The sequence below is a fragment of the Rhinoderma darwinii genome, chromosome 5 (genome assembly GCF_050947455.1).
Source record: "Rhinoderma darwinii isolate aRhiDar2 chromosome 5, aRhiDar2.hap1, whole genome shotgun sequence".
NCBI lineage: Eukaryota > Metazoa > Chordata > Amphibia > Anura > Rhinodermatidae > Rhinoderma > Rhinoderma darwinii.
The window spans coordinates 164,995,124-165,007,357 of NC_134691.1; the positions used below are offsets into that span (position 1 = coordinate 164,995,124).

Below are 12,234 nucleotides of genomic sequence, written 5' to 3' on the forward strand. Positions count from 1 at the left end.
TACACCACTGGTTGGCCTTATACCATCTTACTGTTAAGCTCAATCCATTGATTGGTGAACTGCGCCAAGGACATTGATCACTACCGATGTTCTTACATCATGCCTGCTCCGACCTTTCAGTAGGCACTGGTAGAACAGAGGAGGAGAAGATGCCTCACTTAGGCCTCAAGTACACTTCAGTGATTTTCTTCAGTGTGCTTCCGTTTTTTTAACAGCATGCTGACCCATTCATTTCTATGAGGCCATGCACACGTCCGTTGTTTTTGAAAATCCGTGTGTCTGTTCCGCAAATTATAGAACAGACCCTATTCCTGTCCGTTTCTGCGGATCAGTCTCGGCCATTGTATTCATTGGTCTGTAAAAGCTATGAACTGCACACAGAAGCCACCCGCGTGCGGTCCGTATTTTGCTGACCCGTGATTTGCGGCCGTATAAAGGGCCAGGGATGTGTGCTTGAGGCCTAACCACTGATGGATGACTAGCTTAACTCCACTGCTATAGGTTCAGTATCACTGAGTCTATTATTTTGGATTGGTTACATAAATGTTCAAAAGATGCGCCTAAACGTTGGCAGCAACTTTTTTACAGATAGGCTGTAAACATAGAACTATATTGGATAGCTGTACATATAGTACATGTTTTGTCATTTAAAGAGGCTCTGTCACCACATTATAAGTGTCCTGTCTCCTACATAAGGAGATCGCGCTATAATGTAGGTGACAGCAGTGCTTTTTATTTAATAAAACGATCTGTTTTCACCACTTTATTAGCGATTTTAGATTTATGCTAATGAGTTGCTTAATGCCCAAGAGGGCGTATTTTTACTTTAGACCAAGTGGGCGTTGTACAGAGGAGTGTATGACATTGACCAATCAGCGTCATGCACTCCTCTCCATTCATTTAGGCAGCGCATAGGGATCCTTTTAGATCGCTATGTGCTGTCTTATACTAACACATTATCGATACTGAAGTGTTTAGACAGTGAATAGACATTCCACGGGATGTCTATTCACAATCTGTGCACTTCGTTACTGTTTCTGTGGTAGCTACAGCAGAGCAAAGCGTAATCCCGCGAGATTACGCAATAAATGACAGGTTACAGTCAGGTTAAATAAAAAGCACTGCTGTCACCTACATTATAGCGCCGATCTCCTTATGTAGGAGATAGGGCACTTATAATGTGGTGACAGAGCCTCTTTAAGTAGGTAGTCATGTACAGTACATGTATATGGTTAAACAGGTTGTATGAAAATAGAAAAAAGGGTCAGCTTTATTTTTCCAGAAAAAAGTGCCACTCTTTTCCACAGACTGGCATTGCAGCTCAGCCTGTTCAAAAGAATGATTTTGAGATGCGATACCAGATACAGCTTAAGGACTAGATTGGCACTAATTTTGGGAAAAAGCAGATACTTTTTTTTTTCTTTTAAATCTCATAAAATCCTTATCTCCGACCGTACTGTGTCCTTGCTCTCCCGATTACCATAGCTGAAGCTATAAATGAGGCTAAAGCTGGCCACTTTTCTGATGGCTATTTTCTGAATGATTCGTCGTTCATGGATGGTCGGTGAAGATTGTCATTTTTGACAATGCCATAAGTTAAAACGACAAACCACTAATCAATCTCTGCTTTGTTCTGGCTTAAACGGCTTTCCACAGACTGCACCCATCGGAAACCCTGAAAAAAATCAACTTTTTCACAAATGCAAATGTGTCCTTCCATACCATTCCTCATATCTCAACGTATCTTGATATGTGTGGCACGAGATTATCAACTTTGAAAAAAAAAATGTCTATGATATAAGTTTCTGTGTATGGCCACCCAGTGGTTGTGATGGCAGTTGCAGCCTGTGAAGGGTTTCCTAGTATGCCACCATATTGTATTGAATTGGTTTCATGAAGAAATAGAGTCCTTAACCAAAATCAAGCAAAGGTAAGGGTAGACACAGATATATCTGCCTTTGGTTGGGTATGTCAAATATCTGCCTCATTTGTGTCACCAGAAAGTGCCGATAGTCATCAGAAAACGGTCTAAATCAGCTTTATCGGCTGTCCAAGATCCCTAGTATATTGTCAACTTAAAGGGCTTTTCCGAGTTATTTTAAAAATAAGAGTCGTTGCTCAATTCATGGATCCCCATCGTTCCAGCGCCACCGCTTCCGTTTCTCCTCGTTGCTGTGTATTGACATAGCTGCAGCGATGATGTCCTTCTATATCCACATGATCGCTGAAGCCAATCACTGGTCTCAGTGGGTATATGGCACAGGATCGCTGAGGCCAGTGCTTGGCTGAAGTGATCATGTGAGTATACGGGCACGTCATCACTGCAGCTAAGTCAATACACAGGAACGGAGCGGCGGCGCTGAAAGGACAGGGATCTGTTGGTGAGTAATGGCTCTTTTTTTTTTTCATCCCTCCTGCATTGGCTAATTTTTGAAATAACTCAGGGAACCACTTTAAGCTGAGCAGTAGCTTTAGATAGATTCAAAAAAGTATAAAGTCTATTAACACTCTATTCAGCACAGATAACAGATGCAGGAGACATTACAGTGCCCATAGGGGTGTGATTAAAATTAAGACCCTAGGTTACATTCTCCTACACACCCGATCCCTAGTGCACTATCTGTGTCAGTATCTCCTATAGACCCATCATTCTATCTATTTAAACCAGGAAGATGATGACGAACTATGATATAGGCTATGCGCAGAAAGTAAAGTGTTTGATGTTGTGCTGCAGTGCATGGAATTGTGAAAGGACAAAAAACTGGATTCGTTTAGGGATTATTATCATTCACTACTGGAATAGCTTTAAAACCGTAATGAGTTGTCAATTACTAGAACATTTGATGTGTTTGGCACCTTAAAATGAGGAGCTGCCTAGTTAACGTAAGATTTGTATTAATTTCATTGGCTGTAAAGCAGTTGTAATGCTCTCCAGATATTTCAAGGTGACACCAATTCCATGTCCTATTTAGGAGCCATAAATTAATTCTGTACATGGCTATTGTCTAAGTGAAGAAGAACATTTTTTCATGCTATTTTCAGTGTCTTACCTTTCCAACGTAAAGAGGATCTGTTCCTGTGTACTCCTCCACAACAAAGAACTGGTTCCATACCCAGCTTCTCTTCAGTCTGTTGTGCAGAAATTGTTTGTTCTGGGATGTATCATCTAATTCTCTGATTATCTGACTGGAAAAGCCAAAAGCTCCATTTGTCAAGTCCAATAACATCATGTAGTAAATGTAGACACCTTGTCCGGCATAATTCTTCAAATGTCGCATCCTCTTTTGACCCTTTTCTATTTCTAATTAATAAAAATAGTGCAGTACAAGCGGAGGTAAAATAAATATACTGATAAAAAGTTCCTTTGTCTTTGATGGCGGTCCGAACAGCAGATACCTAGGAAAGAAAAAAGAAGCATAAAGTCAAATGATATCTTCAGTAGAAATAATGGTATATTTTGCTATAAGATGTGGAGTCTTTCGCATGGGTAGCATGATAATAAAATATGAACAGTATGTTTAGGAACAAAGAGGCCTGTTATCTTCTTGTATGCAACAAAGTACCTTTGGACATTGGCACACTGGGGGTTGTAGTTAGTGGGGAGGATTACTTCACTTTGGTTACTTTGATTACAACAGGGTTCCACTGTATTATTGATTTGCTGGAGTTAACAGCATGCTCTCGGAAATACAGTATTTATGATCTGAGAAGTCTTTTGAAACTGCTGAATATAAGCATTTGCTTCCCGAGTATAGAATACCTACCAAGCAATTTCCAAGGACAGCTACTTTTTTTCTTCTTCTAAATATATATTTTGTTGAGACACAAAAGCATATATATAACGGTTATTTTTCTGGCAAATCTGTATCATTCCTGACCTTAATTATTATTTTACGCTTGCTGTGGCATTCAATGTCACTTGAATTGCAGTTTTCAGAGACGCATATCAGTACCGATAATGTAGGGACACGGCCCAGATTTGAATGGTCAGTTAATCATTATGTGATCCACATGGGAGATTGGGGGTTTGACAGTCACATGCCATTGTATGATATTGGGCAAGTCAGACAAACAGATTTTCTTTCTTTAGTCTGAAAGCCTAGTTTAGGTAAAGGAATGTCGACCTCCGGTGCAGGAAGCGCTCTCATCCGTCAAGGGTCTTTTGTTGCCATGAAGTCAGATTAGCTGATGACCTCACTCTGCGCTATTGAGCAGGGAAACTTTCTCTTTCATAGTTTTGTGGGACTTAATGAGGTGGCATCGCGCTCAAGTTACTCTGTCAAAATGCTCAGAACATCTTTTATAGCATTAACGTTGAGCTGCTCAGTTTAAAGCCCTTAAGTCTCTTTCTCCCACTGCTTTCTCTCTTGTCCTCTCTCCATCTGGCTCGCACAAGCAATTATAGCAATGTTTATTTATGATTTGGCAACTTAGTGACAATACATTTTACAACTTTTTTTAACTTTAATTTATTGGTAGCAACTGAACAGCTGCATGTCTCCAAGAAAGTCATAATGTATACAATTTCCCTTTACTTCCCACTTCTTAAGAATTCAACACAGCTGTACCGCACAAGCTACATACAACAGAAAGTAATATTAAGGTTCACGCTTTGGAGTGCATTCATGCGTATAGTGTTTGCATGTATATTTGATGGGAGCGAATACAATCTGTGTACAGTGCTTCTGAAGATGTGAGCACTATATACGCAATGGGAACGCCTTTATAGTAAAGGTCTATGGATAATTATGTTAGCTTCATATACTTACACTTTTTACTATCTATCTATCTATCTATCTATCTATCTATCTATCTATCTATCTATCTATCTATCTATCTATCTATCTATCTATCTATCTATCTATCTATCTATCCTAAAAATTACACATGCTCAAAATCTTCTTTTGGCAATCATAAAGAATCATGGAACACATTTTTGACAGTTTTTCTTTTATCCAAGACCTTCATCCTTCCATTTAATAAATTCATTAATAAAATCTATCGTATGTTAAAATTCTGCACTAGGAACAGTCAAAATACCAACCAGAAAAATAATTTATTTATATTTTAAATATTTTTTTTTTTTATCAATTCAATGAGGCAGCTGTGTCTTTCATACAATTTTGGAATATGAATATGTGTGGCCAAGTTTCAAAGTCAGTCATTGTGGACGCATTCTGACCTGTTGGAAGATGACTGTATCGAATTGGGTCATCTGTATGAAAACGTGGTCATCCCCTCTCCATGTTTCATTCCTCCAAATCTGCATTTGCTATTAGTTTTCATTTATAATTGGCTTTCATATGACCAAGTTAATGCTAGTTGTATCTTATCAATACCATCCTTGTCTAGCAGATATAATACAAAACAGATCAAAACTGAATATTTTCTCAGAGCGTAAGCAATGTATATTTGTAACTTTCCTAGATATTTTCAATGCATACAAGCAGGTTTCTATAAGTAATGATAATGATATACGGTGAAGCCTAATACTCGACTGTTTTCTGTTATATACAAATACATTACATAGAAATTATTTATACACAGTATATACTGTATATGCAATTTCTTTCTAGAATTCTTTATAGCTCCATCAACACAACTCTAGTAGTATTGGAGTGACATATTTCACACAGAATTTGGCTTTGAATAGACTGCGTTAAACAGTGACCTCTTACATGCTGCTCTTTCTCCAGAATAAATGGATAATCCAATTGCTTGCACGGGACTGCAGTGGGACATTGAGTGCTTTGTGTTGTAGATTCCATCTCTTAGTGACATCTTGTCCAGTTCAACTAGTTAGTTCCCACCCACATGCTGAGTATTCCTCATACATTGACCTGTCTGCCCATAGTTCACAGTGTCTGCATTAAATGTCGTCTCCTCCAATCTCATATTTAAGAACTCTGCACTGTTTAAACTCAAAAGAGACGCTTTTTATATATTGAACTATTATGGGAAAAATAAACCTACTTCTTACAAATTAATAAATATATATATATATATATATATATATATATACATACACACAGTACACACAGTAAACAACACACACACACACACACACACACACACACACACACACACACACACACACTATATGGACATAAGTGTTGAGACACCTACACCAGCTTTAATAACATCCCATTCTAAATCCATAGGCATTAATATGGAGTTGGTCCCTACTTTGCAGCTAAAACAGCTTTCACTCTTCTGGGAAGGCTTCTACAAGATTTTGGAGCTTGCCTGTGGGAATTTTTGCCCATTCAGAAGAGCATTTGTGAGGTCAGACACTGATGTTAGACGAGAGGGCCTGGCTCGTAATATCCATTCTAGTTCATTCCAAAGGTGTTTACTGGGGTTGAGGTCTCTGCGGGCTAGTCAAGTTCTTCCACACCAAACTTACCCAACCATGTCTTTATGGATCTTGCTTTGCGCACTGGGGCACAGTCATGCTGGAACAGAAAAGCATCTTCCCTAAACTGTTCCCACAAAGTTCAAAGTTAGAAGCACACATTTTTTCAAAATGTCTTGATATGCTGAAACATTAAAGAGGCTCTGTCTCCAGATTATAAGTGCCCTATCTCCTACATAATCTTATCGGCGCTGTAATTCAGATAACAACAGTGGTTTTTATTTTGAAAAACTATCCGTTTTGACCAAGTCATGAGCAATTTTAGATTTATGCTAATTAGTTTCTTAATAGACAACTGGGCGTGTTTTTACTTTTTACCAATTGGGCGTTGTACAGAGGAGTGTATGACGCTGACTAATCAGTGACCAATCAGCGTCATAGACTTCTCATTGTTCCAGCCCAGCTTCTGTCACTGCACAATCACACTGTAACAATGGGCTGGAACAATTAGAAGTGTATGACTCTGATTGGTCAGCGTCATACACTTCTCATTGTTCCAGCCCAGCATGATCCACAGCACAGTGTGATTGTGCAGTGAAAGAAGCTGGGCTGGAACAATGAGAAGCGTATGACGCTGATTGGTCACTGATTGGTCAGCGTCACACACTTCTCTGTACAACGCCCAGTTGGTAAAAAGTAAAAACACACCCAGTTGTCTATTAAGAAACTAATTAGAATAAATCTAAAATTGTTTATAACTTGGTAAAAAATTATTGTTTTTCAAAATAAAAACCACTGTTGTTATCTACATTACAGCGCTGATCAGATTATGTAGGAGATAGGGCATTTATAATCTGGTGACAGAGCCTCTTTAAGATTTCCCTTCACTGAAACTAAGGGGCCTAGGCCAAGCCCTAAAAAAGAACCCTATAATAAATTCCCTCCTCCACCAAACTTTATAGTTGGCATAATGCTGTCAGGCAGGTAAAATTCTTCTGCCATTTGCCAAACACAGATTCACCCTTCAGACTGCCAAATAGAGAATCGTGATTCATCACGACGTTCATTACATCACTCCATCCAACGTTTGGCATAGTGCTTGGTGATGTAAGGCTTGCATGCAGCTGCTCGACCATGGAAACCCATGCCATGAAGCTCCTGGTGCACATTTTTTGTGCGGATGCCAGAAGAGGTTTGGAACTCTGCAATTATTGAGTCAGCATGGCGACTTTTGTGCACTATGCGCCTCAGCACATGGCGACCCCGCTCTGTAACTTTATGTGGTCTGCCACATGGCTCAGTTGCTGTAGTTCCTAAATGCTTCCACTTTGCAATAACAGCACTCACAGTTGATCGTGAAATATCTAGGATGGGAGAAATGTAAAGAACTAACTTGTTGCAATGGTGGAATCTTAAAACAGTACCAAGCTCAAATTCAGTGGGCTCTTTAGAATGACCCCTACGTAAAGACAGATGCATGGCTAGGTGCTTGATTTATACACCTGTGGCAATTGGACTGAATGAAACACCTGCATTCAATGATTAAGAGGTGTGTCCGTATACTTTTTTACAAATAGTATATATATTGTAGTGCCGTGTGGTGGTGTCTGTTGATGTGCTGCTGCACTTGTGGGGGGATGTGGCCCAGAGCCAAGGTGGCTTGGCCTGGTGGCAGGGGTGCTTCTGGGCCTCTGGGTTGCTCCCTCTGCGGGTGCGGTATTGTGGTGGCGGATGCTACCAATAGAGTAGGGACCTACTTATCGGAGGTCGCCATGAAGTGGCAAGTGGGCTTATATAATTTGAACAAAATGTTAACAAAGAACCTCCTGTTCATGTTCATTGATTAATATTGTGGATGTGTGGTGCTTGATTCTCCTCTCCAACCAGTTTATTTATAGATTCTTTAACTTTTTTTGCAATTTCTGGTACCAGCACTCCACGCTTTTATCCCAGCTGATTTTAATTAAGGAATGACCTCATAAGTGTTTCTGCTCTTGTGCTCTCTGTTAGACACTGAGGACACATCTAAAGGTGAGTTCATTCCATCTTTTCACTTGTTGTAATTCCGTGTGGTGGTGTCTGTTGCTGTGGTGCTGTACTTGTGGGGGGACGTGGCTCAGAGCCATGGTGGCTTGGCCTGGTGGCAGGGGTGCTTCTAGTCTTCTGGGTTGCTCTCTCTGTGGGTGTGGTGTTGTGGAGGCGGGCACCGCCATGCGGTGCTGCAACCAGTAGAGTAGGGACCTACTTATCGGAGGTCGTCGTGAAGTGGCAAGTGGACCTTTACGATTTGATCAAAATGTTAACTAAGAGCCTCCTGTTCATGTTCATTGATTAACATTGTGGATGTGCAGTCCTTGTTTCATTGGGGCCTTTCTCAGGACCCATGGAGTAGGGCTTAAACGTCGCATTTGGTGAAATAAAAGGATCCTTATTTTTTCACTAACATTGGAGTGCTGCCTTGAATTTCCATTTTTGGCTACAATACTTATGACACTGGTTGTGTGTCTGTCAAAGACTTTCACCCTATAGTATTAAAGGTGCTGCTGATTTTTTAATAAACATTTTTTGTAACATTATATATATATATATATATTTTTTATTTTATTTATTTTTTATTATTTCACCATCAATGAATTAAGCTAAGCTCATGTGTGAAGAAAGGTGGTGGCAGCCGGGCAGGTTGTCTTAAAGTACCCACCATTCCCATCTGTTTCAGTTCTTTGTCATACCACTATGCTGTGAAATTCTGTAGCACATTTCCTGACGGAATCTAACAAAATGTCTTTACCTATTGTTGTGTAAATTTGTGTAGTCAATATGAGTAATAATGTTGTGAATTAACGTATTGTATAAATGCCTTGAAACACTGGAGACATTTTCTTGTGTTCATTGAACCCTAGACATTTAATAGGGATCTGAATGGGACACATTGTTCCTCCCATAGTAATATGGTGTTCATTGTATGCCTCTGGGTATTGAATTCTGCCCCCCTCCTTTCCTAATCATATGTGCACCTGTTTGTTTCCTACAGGCGGGCATCCCTGAGTAATATTTAGAACAAAACTCATCATGAAGACTGCTCTCTCTGCTGACATTTCTTTTGCTGTTCCAGAGAATTTCTTTTATCAGAAATTTATAATTTATGGTAAAATTTCATGTTTACTTTATATCCTTGTATTACATTTTAGGTTGTCAATGCAAAGTTTATTTAGTAAAAAAAAAACAACAACAACACCTATTTGAATCGAAAGTGTGTGTTCTCGTAGACCAGTAGAGAAATAAATCCAGCTGTACAAATTCTAGCTTGTTGTTAAGATTTATAATGAATAATGTTATTATCGGCACTGATTTGACTGGACCAAGACCATTGCTAAGCTAAACCTCGTATTCCACGAGCGCTGGTCCTCTTAATTTTAAAACTGGCACTTGGGAAGCAGCATTTTGGTGTCAATTCCTTCTCCTTCATCTTCCCAAGATCTATAAAGCTGCAGATATTGTGTAACATATTGTATAGCCCCACATAGAGTGCAAACAGGATGGGGGTGGTGATGGTGTTGCCAGTTAAAGGTGAGCACAATTAATGGGGTCCCATTTTTTATGGTGTCTGTAGTTTAGGGAATGGTTCAGGTTATGGGACATAGAAGGGATGTCATATCCTTTTCCCCACACAAGTGAATTAGATAGATGTTCAAATCTTGTACTTTGTTTAATTACTTTTGCAGATCGAAAACCAATCCTAGACCGTTACTGTATAAAATTGCTCTTAAATAGGTTTTCCGCTTTGGACAATTGTTAGAAGAGTCGCTTGACAATAAGCTGATGACAAAATTTCTCCTGCTGGGACCTCGAGCGATCAACTATAATCTGTGGTGAAATCTGATAGTGAGCATTCAATTTCCCTGCAGCACCACCACAGGGGAAATGAAACATTACACAGTGCCCATTCATATCAATAGGTTGTCTATGTAATGTAGGAATGGACAAGTCCTCCAGAGTGAGAGATGCTTTTTGTAACCCTCTCTCAATTCTGGTCAAGAGAGGAGAATCCCCCCTATAATAACTTAGAATTCCCTATTACAGTATATGGAAAATGGTTTTCTAAACTAGACACTCAAACTAAAACGAAAATACTAGCCAAAATATAGACACTTGGTTGAAGATGGCTTCCAAGGTCACACTTTATTCGTAAAAAAACAAACATACGAAACACAATACATACAGCACACAAATGTATGTACTAGGTACGGTATCAAGGTTTATTTTTAAAAAAATATGTAAGGTTCCAAAAATTGTAATCAACCTCACTTACTAAAAGATTCCTAATTCTTTGTGCTATGAGCTAACGTAATCACCATAATTTTTGCAAGTACTGTTTGAGGCAATGTCAGATTTAATGTGGTTATATATGCATGCTTGTCACATGAGATCTGCAAAAGCAAGGACTCAGGATTTAAAATAAAAATAATGAAACCGAGTTCAGGGTGATATCATGCGTCATTTATAACAGCATCACTGAAGAGCTACATGTTATGTGGTAATTAAAATATACTAGAGTTACAGGTAAAGTTTATATAGTAACAATTCTTATATACAGTAGATGTAGATTGTAAAATTAATAACTCTTATTATTGCTTTTAATTTACTCAGTTTACATTGGTGCATATTTTAATGTTGTATGAAATATTTAAATGCTAATAGTGCTGGAGGTACCAGCGTAAACCTAATTTGTATGTTACAGTATCTAAATTTATAGAGTATTTTCAAACCAGAATTCATGTGGAACCTCATTACCACCTATTACTGCTACATTGAAATATGGTGGGACATTGCTTCTTTTTGGAAGCACATACACCATTCAGCCATAATGTTAAAACCACTGACAGGTAAAGTGAATAACATTGATGATCTTGTTACAATGGCGCCTGTCAAGGGATGGGTTATATTAGGCAGCAAGTGAACAGTCGATTCTTGAAGTTGATGTGCTGGAAGCAGAAATATGGGAAAGCGTGAGGATATCAGTAATTTTCACAAGAGCCAAATTGTGACGTCTAGACGAGTCAGAGCATGGGGTGTTCACGGTAGGGAGTGGTTAATACCTATTAAAGGTGGTACAAAGAAAAATAACCGGTAAAGCAGCGACAAGATTATAGGTAACCAAGGCACACTGATGAGCGAAGGCTAGCCTATTTGGTTCGACTACACAGAAGATTGCTGAAAAAGTTAATGCTGACTATTATAGAAAGGTGTCAGAACACACAGTGCCCATGCTGACCCTTGTCCATCGCCAAAGCGCTTACAATAAACATTTGATCAACAAAACTGGGCCATGAAACAAACAAAGACGGTGGTTTTGTTTGATGAATCACGTTTTCTATTACATTTTGTGGATGGCCGGTGCATGTGCGTCACTTGCCTTGGAAACAAATTGCACCAGGATGCTCTATGAGAAGAAGGCAAGCTGGTTGAGGCAGTGATATTTTGGGCAATGTTCTCCTGGGAAACCTTGGGTCCTGGCATTTATGTGGATGTTACTTTGATATTTACCACCTACCTAAACATTATTGCAGAACAAGGACACCCCTTCATGATAACGGTGTTCCCTAATGGTAGTGGCCTCTTTCAGCTGAATAATGCCCCCAGCCACTCACAAAAACTGTTCAGGAATGATTTAAGGAACATGACAAAAAGTTGACGGTATTGACTTGGCCTTAAAATTCCATACATCTCAATCCGATCGAACATCTGTGGAATGTACTGGAAAAACAAGTCAATGGAGGTCCCACCTCACAACTTACAGTACTTAAAGTATCTACTGCTAACATCTTGGTGCCATATACCATAGGACACCTTCTGTTTCAACAGGTCAGTGCTGTTTTGGC

At 39.2% G+C, this 12,234-nt stretch overlaps 1 protein-coding gene across 4 annotated transcripts in view; it reads right to left on the bottom strand.

The window, feature by feature from the left end:
* The window catches only part of CDH20 (cadherin 20), a 456,770-nt gene that overhangs the window by 92,050 nt on the left and 352,486 nt on the right, over positions 1-12,234 (bottom strand). For all 4 annotated transcript variants that reach the window (XM_075826736.1, XM_075826738.1, XM_075826737.1 and 1 more), the window contains one exon: positions 3,051-3,396. In XM_075826736.1, the coding sequence (XP_075682851.1) occupies positions 3,051-3,278 (228 nt within the window). In that variant the 5' untranslated portion in view covers positions 3,279-3,396. The remainder of the gene's footprint in view (positions 1-3,050; positions 3,397-12,234) is intronic.